The sequence below is a fragment of the Lampris incognitus genome, chromosome 7, assembly GCF_029633865.1.
Source record: "Lampris incognitus isolate fLamInc1 chromosome 7, fLamInc1.hap2, whole genome shotgun sequence".
In the NCBI taxonomy this organism is placed as follows: Eukaryota; Metazoa; Chordata; class Actinopteri; order Lampriformes; family Lampridae; genus Lampris; species Lampris incognitus.
This window is the reverse complement of record NC_079217.1, coordinates 28641053-28655729: the sequence shown is the minus strand read 5'-3', so window position 1 is coordinate 28655729 and position 14677 is coordinate 28641053. Positions and strand designations below refer to the sequence as shown.

The following is a 14677-nucleotide window of genomic DNA, read 5'->3' as shown; positions in this document are numbered from 1 at the left end:
TGCAACTACAGGCCGACGGGAAACGAGAGGGCCAACACTCAGTAGTGGCCATGAGTGTTGGCGATACGAGCAGGCTACTCTTCATCCTCGACACCATCTCCGGTCGGCGATTCCTTTGTGACACGGGCGCACAGAGAAGCGTGCTCCCTGCTACTGACGTCGACATCATGGGCGGGGAGCGGGGTCCCCAGTTGGCGACGGCTGACGGCAGCCCTATCCACACCTACGGCGTGCGGTCTGTAGAACTGTGTTTTGGTGGACAACGTTTCACGTGGGAGTTCGTCATGGCCAATGTAACGCTTCCCCTCCTCGGAGCTGATTTTTTGTGCGCTTACGGTTTGCTAGTGGACATTCAGAACAGCCGTCTGGTCGATGCCTTAACCTTCTCCTCCTTCGCATGTACGCGGAGGGAAGCGGCCTATGCAGGTCTAGCCAACTCTCTCTCAGAGGCAGACAAGTTCACCCGCCTCCTCGCTGAGTTCCCTGACCTCACCCAGCCTACCTTCTCTGCACCCACCGCTAAGCATGGGGTGGAGCATCACATTGCTACGAAGGGGCCCCCGGTCTACGCCAGAGCCAGGCGTCTCGACCCCGCCAAACTCGCCATTGCCAAGTCTGAGTTCGAGCACCTGGAGCGCATGGGGATCATCCGCCGCTCTGACAGCCCGTGGGCGTCCCCACTCCACATCGTCGCTAAGCCTGATGGAGGTTGGCGCCCATGCGGGGACTACCGCCGACTAAATGACGCCACCACGCCTGACCGCTATCCTGTCCCGCATATCCAGGACTTTTCTGCAAACCTGTCTGGCAAATGCGTCTTCTCAAAAGTCGACCTGGTCCGTGGTTATCATCAAGTTGCCGTGCACCCCTCAGACATCCCCAAGACAGCGGTGACAACCCCATTCGGCCTATTTGAATTCCTACGAATGCCATTTGGACTCAAAAACGCAGCCCAGTCCTTTCAGCGGCTGATGGATTCAGTGCTCCGTGGCCTTCCTTTCATCTTCGTCTATTTGGACGACATACTCATCGCCAGCGCCTCCGAGGAAGAACACCTGTCCCATCTTCATGCCCTCTTCACACGCCTCAGCCAGCATGGGCTGATCGTCAACCCGGCGAAGTGCCGGTTCGGGCTGACAGCCATTGATTTCCTCGGGCACCGCATCACTGGGGACGGGGCAGTCCCCCTGCCCTCAAAGGTGGAAGCGGTGGCGGCCTTTCCGCGCCCCCAAACAGCTCGTGCGCTCAGGGAGTTCATCGGGATGGTGACATTCTACCACCGCTTCATTCCTCGAGCCGCCTTTATCATCCGGCCACTGTACGAGGCGCTGAAAGGCATGTCCCCCAACCAGGTGGTCGACTGGACAGCAGAGCGGGACCGTGCGTTCACCGAGACTAAAGCTGCGCTCTCCCAGGCTACCCTGCTAGCGCATCCTTCACCTACAGCGCCTATTTCCATAACCACGGATGCATCGGACTATGCTGTTGGTGCGGTTCACGAACAGTGGGTGGGGGGGGCTTGGCAGCCTTTGGCCTTTTTCAGTCGCCAGCTTACACCCCGAGAGCGCAAGTATAGTACTTTTGACAGGGAACTCCTCGGTCTCTGGCTCGCCGTCCGGCATTTCCGTTTCCTGCTAGAGGGCCGCGAGTTTACTGCGTACGTGGACCACAAGCCCCTCACGTTTGCCATGTCCAAGACGGCCGAGCCATGGTCCGCTCGCCAGCAGCGACAACTCTCCTACATTTCGGAATTCACTACCGACATCCAGCACGTCGCTGGTAAGTCTAACCAGGTAGCTGACTGCCTGTCTAGGGCAGTGATTGGAGCGGTCCACCTAGGCCTTGACTATGCACAGATGGCTGCTGACCAGGCCACGGACCCGAGCATCCTCCGTCTCCGGGCCTCCGACACGGGGCTCCGCCTGCAGGACGTTCCTTTCAGCGACACAGGTGTCACCCTCCTGTGTGACGTCTCCACAGGACAGCCCAGGCCCATCGTCCCGCACAGCTGGAGACGCCCCGTATTTGAAGCTGTGCACGGCCTCTCTCATCCAGGCGGTAAGCCATCCGTGCGCCTGACCTCTGCTAAGTTTGTGTGGGAGGGACTTAAGAGAGACGTGAAAGCGTGGGCCGACTCGTGTGTTGCCTGTCAGCAGGCTAAGATACACCGCCACATTAAGGCGCCCCTGGAACGCTTCGCAGTGCCGGAGAGACGATTTGACCATGTCCACGTCGACCTGGTTGGTCCCCTACCCCCCTCCCATGGGTTCACCTACCTCTTCACTGTGGTGGACAGGACTACGCGCTGGCCTGAAGCTGTTCCCCTGGCATCCACGACGTCTGCTGATGTGGCCCGGGCTTTTATTGGGTCGTGGGTCTCACGTTTCGGTACGCCTTCCGACCTTTCATCTGACCACGGGCCACAGTTTACCTCAGAGCTATGGAATGCTGTGGGTGAGGCTCTGGGCGTCAAGCTTCATCGCACTACCGCCTACCACCCTCAGGCGAACGGCCTATGTGAGCGCTTCCACCGGTCCATGAAGGCTGCGCTTCGGGCTACTCTCAAGGACTGCAACTGGGTTGACAAGCTCCCATGGGTCATGCTGGGCCTGCGGACCGCCCCGAAGGAAGACCTACAAGCCTCCTCTGCGGAGCTGGTGTACGGCACGCCGCTGCGAGTCCCAGGCGATTTCATGCCCAATGCAACGCGTCCCTGGTCAGCTGTGGACCAACGAGCCTCCTTGCTGGACGGGGTCAGAGCTTTCACACCCGTCCCTACCGCCCAACACGGCGCTCCGGTGTCCCAGGTGCCCCCAGGTCTGCAGTCAGCGGACTACGTGTTCATCCGTCACGACGCACACCGCCCCCCTCTGCAACCCCCTTATGACGGCCCCTTCCGCGTCCTGGAACGGGGAACTAAGCACCTGGTGGTGGATTTTGGGGGCACGGCCGAGCATGTTTCAGTGGACCGAGTTAAACCCGCACACCTGGACTTGACGCAGCCGTTGGAGTTAGCCCAACCTCCTCGTCGCGGTCGTCCCCCGGCTCCGCCTCCTCCCCCCGTGGAGGCCCGAGCTGCCTCTTCTGCTCCTCAGGCCGACCTCCACAGGCCCGCGTCAATGCCTCCCACAGACACTCCGGCCCCTGTTATCCGGAGCCGCCGCGGACGGCCTGTCGTCCACCCGCGCCTGCCTGACTTCGATTACTAGGGCGAATTCTGGGGGGGCTCATGTGGTGGACACGTATTGGGGACAGAATTCAACCCAGGAACTAAGGGTTAAGTCATGGTTGCCCTGGCAGGTTAACGCAGGGTTAAGTTATGGTTGTCCAGCCAGTTTTCTGGTTATTCTTGCCACCTCCGCTCAGTCGAGCTGTGGTTTGGTTGTCTCGCTGATTTACCGTGGATTAAAGAAAGTTGCCTACACGGCTAAAGTGTGAACCTACGGTCTTCTCCGTTCCTTCGGCTCTACATATATATATATATATATATAGCGTTTTTTTCCGAAACCGTCAATGGTGTTGAGTGCTCAACTAATGAGGAGTGGAATTTCAACACGGATACAGGAATAAGTTTTAATGCATTGCAGTACAGGCCTGTTTGGTGCGTCTTGCACTCATCAGCTGCTAATGTGATCATTATTATTATACTTGACTCACTGGATTATTTTGCTCCTTATTTGTTGAGCACTGTCCCTACCGTTGAGTGTTTCTTTTAACAAAGTTACATTATCAATATATAATTATTATTATAATTCTACAATATGTTGTATACATTATTATATTATATATTGTTATATTTACGTGCATTCATAAAATATGAAATAATGAATGAGAATGTCTCCAGTAAGTAAATTGCACATTCTAACATGATGTGCATATGACAATCCAGCTGACTCAGATGTTTATAGAGTTTGCAGCCTACATTTGTTCTTCATAGACTAAAAATGCTTTTAATATGCCTTTAATGGAAATGAAAGTATTTCTGCCAACTTGTGAACGCGTACTGTAGATTGCTTACCAACATGGCCACCAGCGGCATAGTGTCTGTGCAGTACTGGATTTGAGTTACATAAACTGTACGCACACGACAGCTCATTTTGGTCAATGCCGGCAAAATGCATAGTAGATAATAGCCCAGTTGTCAGGAAGGTATAAATGGCAAAAGTAGACAAGTAAAAGGTTAAAAATATGCAAGTGAAAAGTAAAAGTACAGTTCTGAAAATTGTCTAAATGTAAGGTTCCATGTACCAGCTGCTAACTGTGGATGCCTATTTTTCTATCTTCACCTATTTTCATTTGGCTTCATGTTCTGTTTCACACAATTTATTTTTGAGATATATGATTATATGGAAAAGCGAGACAGCCTTCATTCAGAAGTGGCATTCAAGTAGGTTACAAATATTTGTACCTTCAAGGGCCTATGATTTACCTAATGACTTTTGATTTTGCACTTTTTATTAAAGGATTCTAACAAGGTTTCATGATTGATATGAGCATGCGTGACACAGGCTATGCCTCTTTGATATGAACCATGTTTATTATAATAATAATAAAGGTGCTTTGCAAACATTTAAATCTTACTTTCTAGTTTTCTTAATAGCTGTATACTTTTCGAGTTATTTGAAATTAAAGCCTTGGGTTGGGCTCATGAATAACAATAATAATAAATTAATAATAGCTCAGTCTAATAAGCACTGCTGTGTTGGGCAGTGCTGTCCAGGGTGGGGCCGCTGCGGCACCACAAAAGAAGTGATAACGGTGCGAGAGGTGAAGTAGTCTATGCCCCCCTGCCCCCATTTACAGCACCCCCTACCAGAAAATAGTTCCAGCGCCCCTGAAAGGATGTCATAATACTGTATGACCCCTCAATTGCATACTGTATGGGTCAAATTGCTGTATGTAAATGGGGGTTGCATATAAAATATGGGTTGCTGATCTGTGAGGGTATTCTTTCAGACAGTTGGACAATGAAACTGGTCTACGTACACGAGAAAGAAAAATCGACATGCAGACTCTGCCAAATAAAGCCAGGTAGTTGCGCCTAGTTACAAAATTGTTTCATTCACACCTGCTTGGGAATTTTCTTCCATACTTAGAGCCATCTGTCTTATCACAACACAAATTAATTCAATTGCAGCACGGCCTGAGAGCAACATTATTGAACATGATGAGTCACTGGCACACTGCTCTTTTGCAGTACATCAAAAGACTATATAGCGCATCATAGTTTCAGATTACTGTGGGACTAGCAGTGTTTAAACGAACGAATGAGTGACCCCGAATTCACGGGTCTTACCAAACCTTGATGAAACCAGGAAGCTGCGATGATTCTTTGGATTTTAAATTGAATAGTTTCATGGAGTTGTACTTGATCATGTCATGTCATGATCATTATTTATGTTAATTGTAATTGTTGTTTAGAATGGCATGCACACCATCACCATGCCACCACGTGAACACCACACGCTTCCCACGTGAACGCCATCATCAAGATTTTATGCATGTGAAATCAGGAATGTGTATAATCAGGGTTCATAAATGAAGTGCAAGGCTTTATTTCTGCATACACTCACTTATGCAGCAGGCTGGCACCCAGGTATCCCCCAACTATGGACCTCGTCAGCTATAGCTGACCTAGTTGTACTTTTAACAAATCAGCGACTGTTGTCTCACTGTATGTTGTATACAACCATCTATTAGCACACAAAGCAAGTAATGACAGTCCCTATTTTTAATCCCTTTTTTAATGAGAGCCTCATCATCTTTGTTGTTTGTTTGGGGGTTGGGGTTAGCTCAACTCTCTAGGGAGTATATATGAGGAGAGGTGGCGGCTCCATTCCAACTTTTAAAAGAATTCCATTTATTTTATCAATTTCTCTTAACCATAGTAGAAATGGTAAGGCAAATCCACAGCAGTTCAGAATTTGCTACTGCCCACCACTCATCAAGCCTGTGGTACAACAAATACAAACAAATAATTGAATTGTCCTTGTGCCTTTGGCAAATTAAATCATCATCTCTTTCTAAATTTATGCAGTAGTATTTGTTAGGTCAGTTGTGTAAAGAGGGCTTATGTCACATATTCTTCTTTGTGACACAAAAGTCTTCTCTGTGTGAATATGATCAACTTAACTGATTGCTCGATGGGCTTATATACCCAAGAGAGGGGAGGATACAGATGTACCCATGTGCCTTCTGGATAGCCATAATATGATTTTGTTTTAAATTGTATGTTATTCTGTCACTGCTGGTATTTGTGCTCACACTCAGGCATACATGTACACAATCATATATGCATGTACACTGTACAGGCAAACTATCCCCAAATTCCACTCCAAACCAACAAACACACTCACACAACACACATTCACACTGCAAAGAAGGTTCCAGGTGGAGCTGTTCCCCTCTGTAATGCATCTACAATCTTTAACCCTTTACCTTTAGACTGGAGCAAGGGGAGGAGCGTGGTTCTCTCATCATGGCGTCAGTGCGTCCATTCTCTGCTGTCTGGCCTTGTCTAGCTCCTACCTCCATCCTTCAGAGATAAAACTGTTTCTCCTTGGCGGGAGTCTCCCTCGTAATGCAATTTCTTGGCATGGATGCATGCAACCCTGCAAATGGATAATTCAAGCATGTGACCCAATTCTCAACCTCAGCACAAGAAAATAGGAAAAGTATCTGTAGCAGAAGGCGCAGAGAAAAAAAAGTGACATACAAACACACATTCAGTAACCCCCCTGCTCATTCAGAACATTGAAGGACTGTGACACAATCTAAATAAAAATCACCATGCTAAAGCTGAACTTTGTATTTGCTACAAAATAAGTGGAAAGAAATGACAAAGAAACACAATGCTGTTGCTTGCAAATAGCTGTATTTTTAGTACTGAATCAAACAGCTCAAAGCTATGGATCCTGATATATCATACTGCTGTTCTCTTTAGATTTTATCTATGGAAGACACGTGATGGAATACAGTGAAGTAAAAGCTTGTACTCCAGTTCAAGCAGACCGTCCCACTGTCAGAATCTTATGACTTTCTCATAGGCGCAATGAACAGACATAATCTAAAACGGCCTCAGAGAAATGTTGACTTGTGTTAAAGTTGATAAAAGGCACCGCATTCCTATTTTATAGAAAATTTGCCCATAAGTTCTTCCACTTTACCCAAACAGATGCAACAAGATTTAGAACAGAATAGAATAGACACACATCCTGTGCACACATCATGTAGACATTCGTTTATATACAAACAGTGTTACAAGTCTCTCGATGTCTTTTTAGCATATCAATGTTTAAGAACTGCTACACACTGTTTGTTTTCCCAGAAATGACTGCTACATTAAATGGTAAGACTTTACGGTAAGGGTACACGAGTTATAATGAATTCATGCATGGTGTATGCATTACTTCATGTATTAATATCTCATGAATCATCGGGAATTAACATGAGTTCAAAGTCTTTCAATCATGATCTCATGCATGAACAACACATTAATTAAAGCATTAACATTGTGTGCGTGAGTACATCATCATGAATTATGATTTATTGAGCACGATCATGATGTATTCTTTGTTCTTGAAAAATTTGGACCACTGGACCAAATCCAGCCCGCTACAGCAGAGTACATCATGAAATCATTAACTGAGAATCAGTTACTCATGAGTTTATCATGTTTGTGGCCCTTAAAATGAAGTAGTGAACCATTTGATCTTTACTTTCCATTGTGGATAGCACATGAATTCTGTTGAAATCCAAATACTCTAGTCTTCACTAACACTAGGACAACCGGGATTTCACTCCTACCTAAAACGACCATGGGCGGTCATTATGACCACCAGTTTTTAAACTCTATATTCTGTCAAAATAAACCCAGCCACTGAGGAAACCCAGCCACTGAGGAGGCACAAGCCAGTGCATTCTTAGTGCCAGTCCCAAGCCCGGACAAATGGGGGGAGTTGCGTCAGGAAGGACATCCAGCGTAAAATCTTTGCTAAATCGAATATGCGGATCATAAACAAGATTTCCATACCGGATCGGTCGAGGCCCGGGTTACCAACGACCGCCACCGGTACTGTTAACCAGCAAGGTGCTGGTGGAAACTATGCTACTGTTGGGTGAAGGAGAAGGAGAGGGGGAAGGCATGTCCAGAGGCAGCTAGAGAGGAGGAAAGGTAGGAGTGTGGAGGTGAGAGTCAGGACTTTGAATGTTGGCACTATAACTGGTAAAGGGAGAGAGCTAGCTGATATGATGGAAAGAAGAAAGGTAGGCATACTGTGCGTGCAAGAGACCAGGTGGAAGGGGAATAAGGCCAGGAGTATCGGAGGTGGGTTCAAACTCTTCTACCATGGTGTGAATGGGAGGAGAAATGGGGTAGGGGTAATTCTGAAAGAAGAGTATGTCAAGAGTGTGCTGGAGGTGAAGAGAGTGTCAGACAGAGTGATGAGTATGAAGCTGGAAATTGAAGGTGTACTGCTGAATGCTATCAGCGCATATGCCCCACAAGTTGGGTGTGAGATGGACGAGAAAGAAGAATTCTGTAGTGAGTTGGATGATGTGGTGGAGAGGGTACCCAAGGAGAAGAGAGTGGTGATTGGAGTTGACTTCAATGGACATGTTGGTGAAGGGAACAGAAGCGATGAGGAGGTGATGGGTAGGTATGGTGTCAAGGAGAGAAATGTGGAAGGACAGATGGTGGTGGATTTTGCGAAAAGGATGGAAATAGCTGTGGTGAATTCATATTTCAAGAAGAGGGAGGAACACAGGGTGACATACAAGAGTGGAGGAAAGTGCACACAGGTGGACTATATCTTATGTAGAAGGCGCGATCTGAAAGGAATTGGAGACCGCAAGGTGGTGACAGGGGAGAATGTAGCTAGGCAGCATCAGATAGTGGTATGTAGGATGACTTTGGAGACCAAGAAGAGGAAGCGAGTGAAGACAGAGCCGAAGATCAAATGGTGAAAGTTGAAGAAGGAAGACTGTTGTGTGGAATTCAGGCAGGAGTTAAGACAGGCACTGGGTGGTAGTGAAGAGTTGTCAGCTGGCTGGACAACCACTGCAGAAATAGTGAGGGAGACAGCTAGGCAGGTACTTGGTGTGTCATCAGGACAGAGGAAGGAAGACAAGTAGACTTGGTGGTGGAATGAGGAAGTACAGCAAATTATACAGAAGAAGAGGTTGGCAAAGAAGAAGTGGGATGGTCAGAGAGATGAAGAAAGTAGACAGGAGTACAAGGAGACGCAGTGTAAAACAAAGAGAGAGGTGGCAAAGGCAAAGGAAAAGGCATATGGTGAGTTGTATGATAGGACAGACACTAAGGAAGGAGAAAAGGACTTGCACTGATTGGCTAGACAGAGGGGCCGAGCTGGGAAGGATGTACAGCAGGTTAGGGTGATCAAGGATAGAGATGGAAATGTGCTGACAAGCGAGGAGAGTGTGCTGAGAAGGTGGAAGGAGTACTTTGAGGGGCTGATGAATGAAGAAAATGAGAGAGAGAGAAGGTTGGATGATGTAGGGATAGTGAATCAGGAAATGCAGTGGATTAGCAAGGAGGAAGTGAGGGCAGCTACGAAGAGGATGAAGAGTGGAAAGGCAGTTGGTCCTGATGACATACCAGTGGAGGTATGGAGATGTCTAGGAGAGATGGCAGTGGGGTTTTTAAACTAGATTGTTTAACACAATCTTGGAAAGTGAGAGGATGCCTGAGGAGCGGAGAAGAACCATACCGGTACCGATTTTGAAGAACAAGGGCGATGTACAGAACTGTAGCAACTACAGAGGTATAAAGTTGATCAGCCACAGCATGAAGATTTGGGAAAGAGTAATAGAAGCTAGGTTAAGAGGAGAGGTGACGATTAGTGAGCAGCAGTATGGTTTCATGCCATGAAAGAGCACCACAGATGCGATGTTTGCTTTGAGAATGTTGATTGAGAAGTATAGAGAAGGCCAGAAGAAGTTACATTGTGTCTTTGTAGATTTAGAGAAAGCATACGACAGGGTGCCGAGAGAGGAGGTGTGGTATTATATGAGGAAGTCGGGAGTTGCAGAGAAGTATGTAGGAGTGGTGCAGGATATTTATGAGGGAAGTGTGACAATGGTGAGGTGTGCGGTTGGAATGACAGCTGGGTTCAAGGTGGAGGTGGGATTACATCAAGGATCGGCTCTGAGCCCTTTCTTGTTTGCAATGGTAATGGACAGGTTGACGGACAAGATCAGACAGGAGTCTCCATGGACAATGATGTTCGCAGATGACATTGTGATCTGTAGTGAGAGTAGGGTGCAGGTTGAAGAGAGCCTGGAGAGGTGGAGGTATGCACTGGAGAGAAGAGGAATGAAAGTCAGTAGGAGCAAGACGGAATACCTATGCATGAATGAGAGGGAGGACAGTGGAATGGTCAGGATGCAAGGAGTGGAGGTGACGAAGGCATATGAGTTTAAATACTTGGGGTCAACTGTCCAAAGTAATGGGGAGTGCAGGAGAGAGGTGAAGAAGAGAGTGTAGGCAGGGTGGAGTGGGTGGAGAAGAGTGTCATGAGTGATTTGTGATAGAAGGGTACTGGCAAGAGTCAAAGGGAAGGTTTGCAAGATGGTTGTGAGACCAGCTGTGTTATATGGTTTGGAGACAGTGGCACTGATGAAAAGACAGGAAGCGGAGCTGAAGGTGGCAGAGTTGAAGATGCTAAGATTTTCACTGGGAGTGACGAAGAAGGACAGGATTAGGAATGATTATTAGAGACACCGCTCAAGTTGGACGGTTTGGAGACAAAGCAAGAGAGGCAAGATTGAGATGGTTTGGACATGTGTGGAGGAGCGATGCTGGGTATACTGGGAGAAGGATGCTGAATATGGAGCTGCCAGGGAAGAGGAAAAGAGGAAGGCCAAAGAGGAGGTTTATGGCTGTGGTAAGGGAAGACATGCAGGTGGCTGGTGTGACAGAGGAAGACGCAGAAGACAGGAAGAGATGGAAACGGATGATCCGCTGTGGCGACCTCTAACGAGAGCAGCCGAAAGTAGTAGTAGGCTCTGTCAAGATAAATACCCAATTGAGATATTAATGCATTGCATATGTTAGTACTATGTTTGTTAGGAGACAGCTGACACCAACATTAACATTTTAAGAACTATAATACTATTTTTAAACAATTTATACTTCAGAGAGACATGTTCGAACTTGAATAGCAAAATTGAAAGAGGGAAAGTATTACCTGAAAAATAAAACAAAAAACACATATTGCTAATCTAACAAACGTAACAAGGCTTATAAAATGTGAAATGTGAAAAAAGAACTGAAAATAACTATTAAAAAAGTCCAAAACAACAACTGGAACTCAAAAACTACTAGAACGCCATCGGTTTTTAAAATCTATATTCTATCAATACATATACCCATTGAGATATTAATGCATTATATATGTTAGTATGTCTGTTAAGAAATATATCACTACAGAAACGACTGACACCAAAACTAACATTTTAACAACTTTAATACTATTTTTCAAACAATTTAAAATGGCCGCTGTCCAACACCTGTAAATACTGCAGCGCCTCGGTGGTAGTCATGGTGAGTCTGAAATGGTGTCTGTAACCAGACATGTTGGCAATAATCAAAAATCAAGTTTAGACTATTATTCTGCACTGGAAAAATGCTAGTGTGTTTCTAGGACAGAGCAATGAACTTTGCGAAGGAAATGATACGACCAACACACGTCATAAATAGTGACATGACGCGCACAATCACATGCAAATTACGAGTCGTCTTTTTGACGGCTCATGATCGTTTTAGGTAGATCTTATAACTTTTTTTGTGCAATTGATCTAAAACTCATTATATTGCAAATATATATGCAATTTTAGATGCATTCAGGGAGCTGCAGGTCTGTATCTTTTTTCACAAAGTTATTAAACTTTGAAAATCCAAAACGGTCAAAATTACCGTCTTGGTCATTACTACCTTCTCATGAGTTCATCATGTTTGTGGCCCCTCAACTAAAGTGCTGAATGAACGTTGTGGTATTAATGATAACATAGTTGTGAAATGACATGACTTAAGCATTAGTTGCTTACCAGTTAATCATGTTTGTGACCCCTCAAAGAAAGTGTACTGAACAGCTTTTGCTACTATCGCACCATGTATTTAGAAAAATTACAAACACAAGTTGTGTTAAAATTTAATCAGAATTTATGTCCCATTTTGGCCATATCATTTACCACATATTAGAATATGAAAAAGTGTAACCATTTTAACATTATTACCTAAAAGGTCCTACCAGAAGCAAATTTTGATGTTAAAGGTGAAACAGTTCAAGATAAAGCATTCATATTTACACATTTTTATTTGACAATTTGCTAATTAAATTCAACATTCATAAAAATTAAATGGAATAAGTCATCACTCAAGATAAAATTAACACTGTCGCTAGCTTATAACTAACTCCTTTGTCTACATGCATGTCCTACATATCAATTACACCTGACTTCTGATATGTGAGCTAACAGAGAAACTGGATCCGAATGTCCTTCACAAAACGACCAAAAGATCCTTTCTTATGTTTGTTTCCAAGCCAGTAAATTCATTCTATAACTGCAATATGCTCTTTCAAAAGCTTATCATTTCAGTTTCCTCTCAATCACCAAATTATCGATTTGTATGTTAACCATGCCCTCTCCAACTGCTGAGTGTGACCTCCACTAACAGGATAAACAAACAATCTTTAGTGATTCACAGTGAAATGTCTGCAGCCCAAATTGGTGAGAATACCCCTTCATGCCCTCCACTCATCACGGATGATTAATGTCTCAGGGCACACATGCTTCACCACCAGTGGAATCAGATGATGACAGGACCTCTTCTTGACCAGCCTCAGAATGGGTCTTCGATGCTTTTCTTTCATTGCAAGCATTCCAAAAACCCAAGTTTTGTGACTCCAGGTGGCAGATTTTGTCCCACAACCACACTGTAAAAACAATATATCTTGTTAACATCCAACACTTCAATTCACCACCAGTATCATGGTCGTCATATAGCCTGACACTGAGGGCCCTATTTCCATACTGGCGCAGCGCAGCAAGTGCAGCCAGTCATGAGCACAGTGACATTTTGGTGAGGTGCGGCAGTGGTCTCTCGTTGCCTGGGCTCGTTTGGTATTTTGGTGACACACTGTGTGTCGAGGTGGGAGGAGAAAGGCACAGTTGTAGGTGTGTCACTGTCAATCCATTGGGGTGCACCTACCAGAGCCCATCGTCTCAGACCAGGTCAACGGCATGGTGCAGCTTATCTTTAGTGCACCTGGTTTGTGTGTTATTTTTGTCACTTTAGTTGGAGCAGTAACTACACTTCTCCGAAATCACAAAACCCCAGTTTATGTCTGCTTCACTTTGTTATGAATCTCTGAAGATGGGACAAACATGTCTGTACCTAATTGTTCATTCTAGCACAAATGTAGTGTTGGCTAAATTATCATATAAATATAAAACGGGCATGCGTTTTGGTGCACAAAGCATAAAGAAATCAATTACACTGGTTACACTCATTCACTGATCATGAAAATGGCACTGCATCATGGTGCGGTACGCACCCTCCTTAAGGGGAAGGACTTACCCACTGATAAAATATCCACCTCAATCCCAACCCATTCCCTGATGTGCCAGGTGCATCTTGTCACAAAAGTACCAATAGCTCGCCACCACACCCCCTTCGCACTGGTCATTTAACCATGGTGCCAGGGTATGCGGTGGTGTAGCGGTCTAAGCATCGGCTTTGTGTCGATGCAGTTGCCCACTGGGAGTCTCGTCAGATCCGACTATGGCCGGATTCGATGAAGCAGCGATAATTGGCAACGCTGTCTTCGGGAGGGGGGTGGAGTCGGCATGTGTTTGTCACATGAATGCGTCTCTGGGTGTGTTGGAAAAAGCAGTGGTTCAGCCTGGATTCGCCTTGTGACGAAAGTGGCGAGGCGTCTCCTTCGAGACTGCCGGCCGGAGAGATACAGTTGCCGAACACATGCAGTATGAGGGTGGGCGTTTGAATTAGAATAGGGAGCGATTGGCCACTAAATTAGGAGAAAAAGGGAAAAATCAGAAATAAAAAAACAAAACAAAAAACAAACATGGTGCCAGCGTGCACAAAAGTAGGGCCCCAAGTCTCATGAGCATACTTTTTGCATTTATCACATTCAATGTTTCCTATGGTACTGTCTGCTTGTATGAAATATAAACTATTTTAATTCTAATAATACAATATGATACCAAGAGCACTCCAAACACCTTTGAGTGGACAAGTGGGAAGCTAGGGCTGACACTGTTACACGTTCTAGAAGTAGAATCCAGCACAAACAAAACAAGATAGTTTCATATTAGTCCTGACTGCCTACCATTTGTTTATGGCGGAAGTTGCTCTCATCGATATCTCCAAGGTATTGTCCTGCTTCATGATCATATTGCCTCATTGCATGTCTGCACACTCTTCTTACACATGATGACAGATTTGAGTGTTGCTGAGTTTTTAGCAACGCTATCTATCTTAATATATCAACCTGCTTCATTCACAAGCCTTGAGAAAACCTGACAAACAAGCAAATTTACCTGGTTATTAAACATTTACTGAAATCACAGCATAGAAATTTTACAGACAAGGGAAAAAATTTATTGAGTCTGTCATTGATCATCTCCCTTTCAA

General features: G+C 45.6%; 1 protein-coding gene across 1 annotated transcript in view; it reads right to left on the bottom strand.

The window, feature by feature from the left end:
- LOC130115162 (solute carrier organic anion transporter family member 1C1-like) overlaps positions 1 to 14677 on the bottom strand; it is a 173454-nt gene that overhangs the window by 138955 nt on the left and 19822 nt on the right. Inside the window, exon 2 of the mRNA XM_056282782.1 lies at positions 6439 to 6611. Within this exon, the coding sequence (XP_056138757.1) occupies positions 6439 to 6534 (96 nt within the window). The 5' untranslated portion in view covers positions 6535 to 6611. The remainder of the gene's footprint in view (positions 1 to 6438; positions 6612 to 14677) is intronic.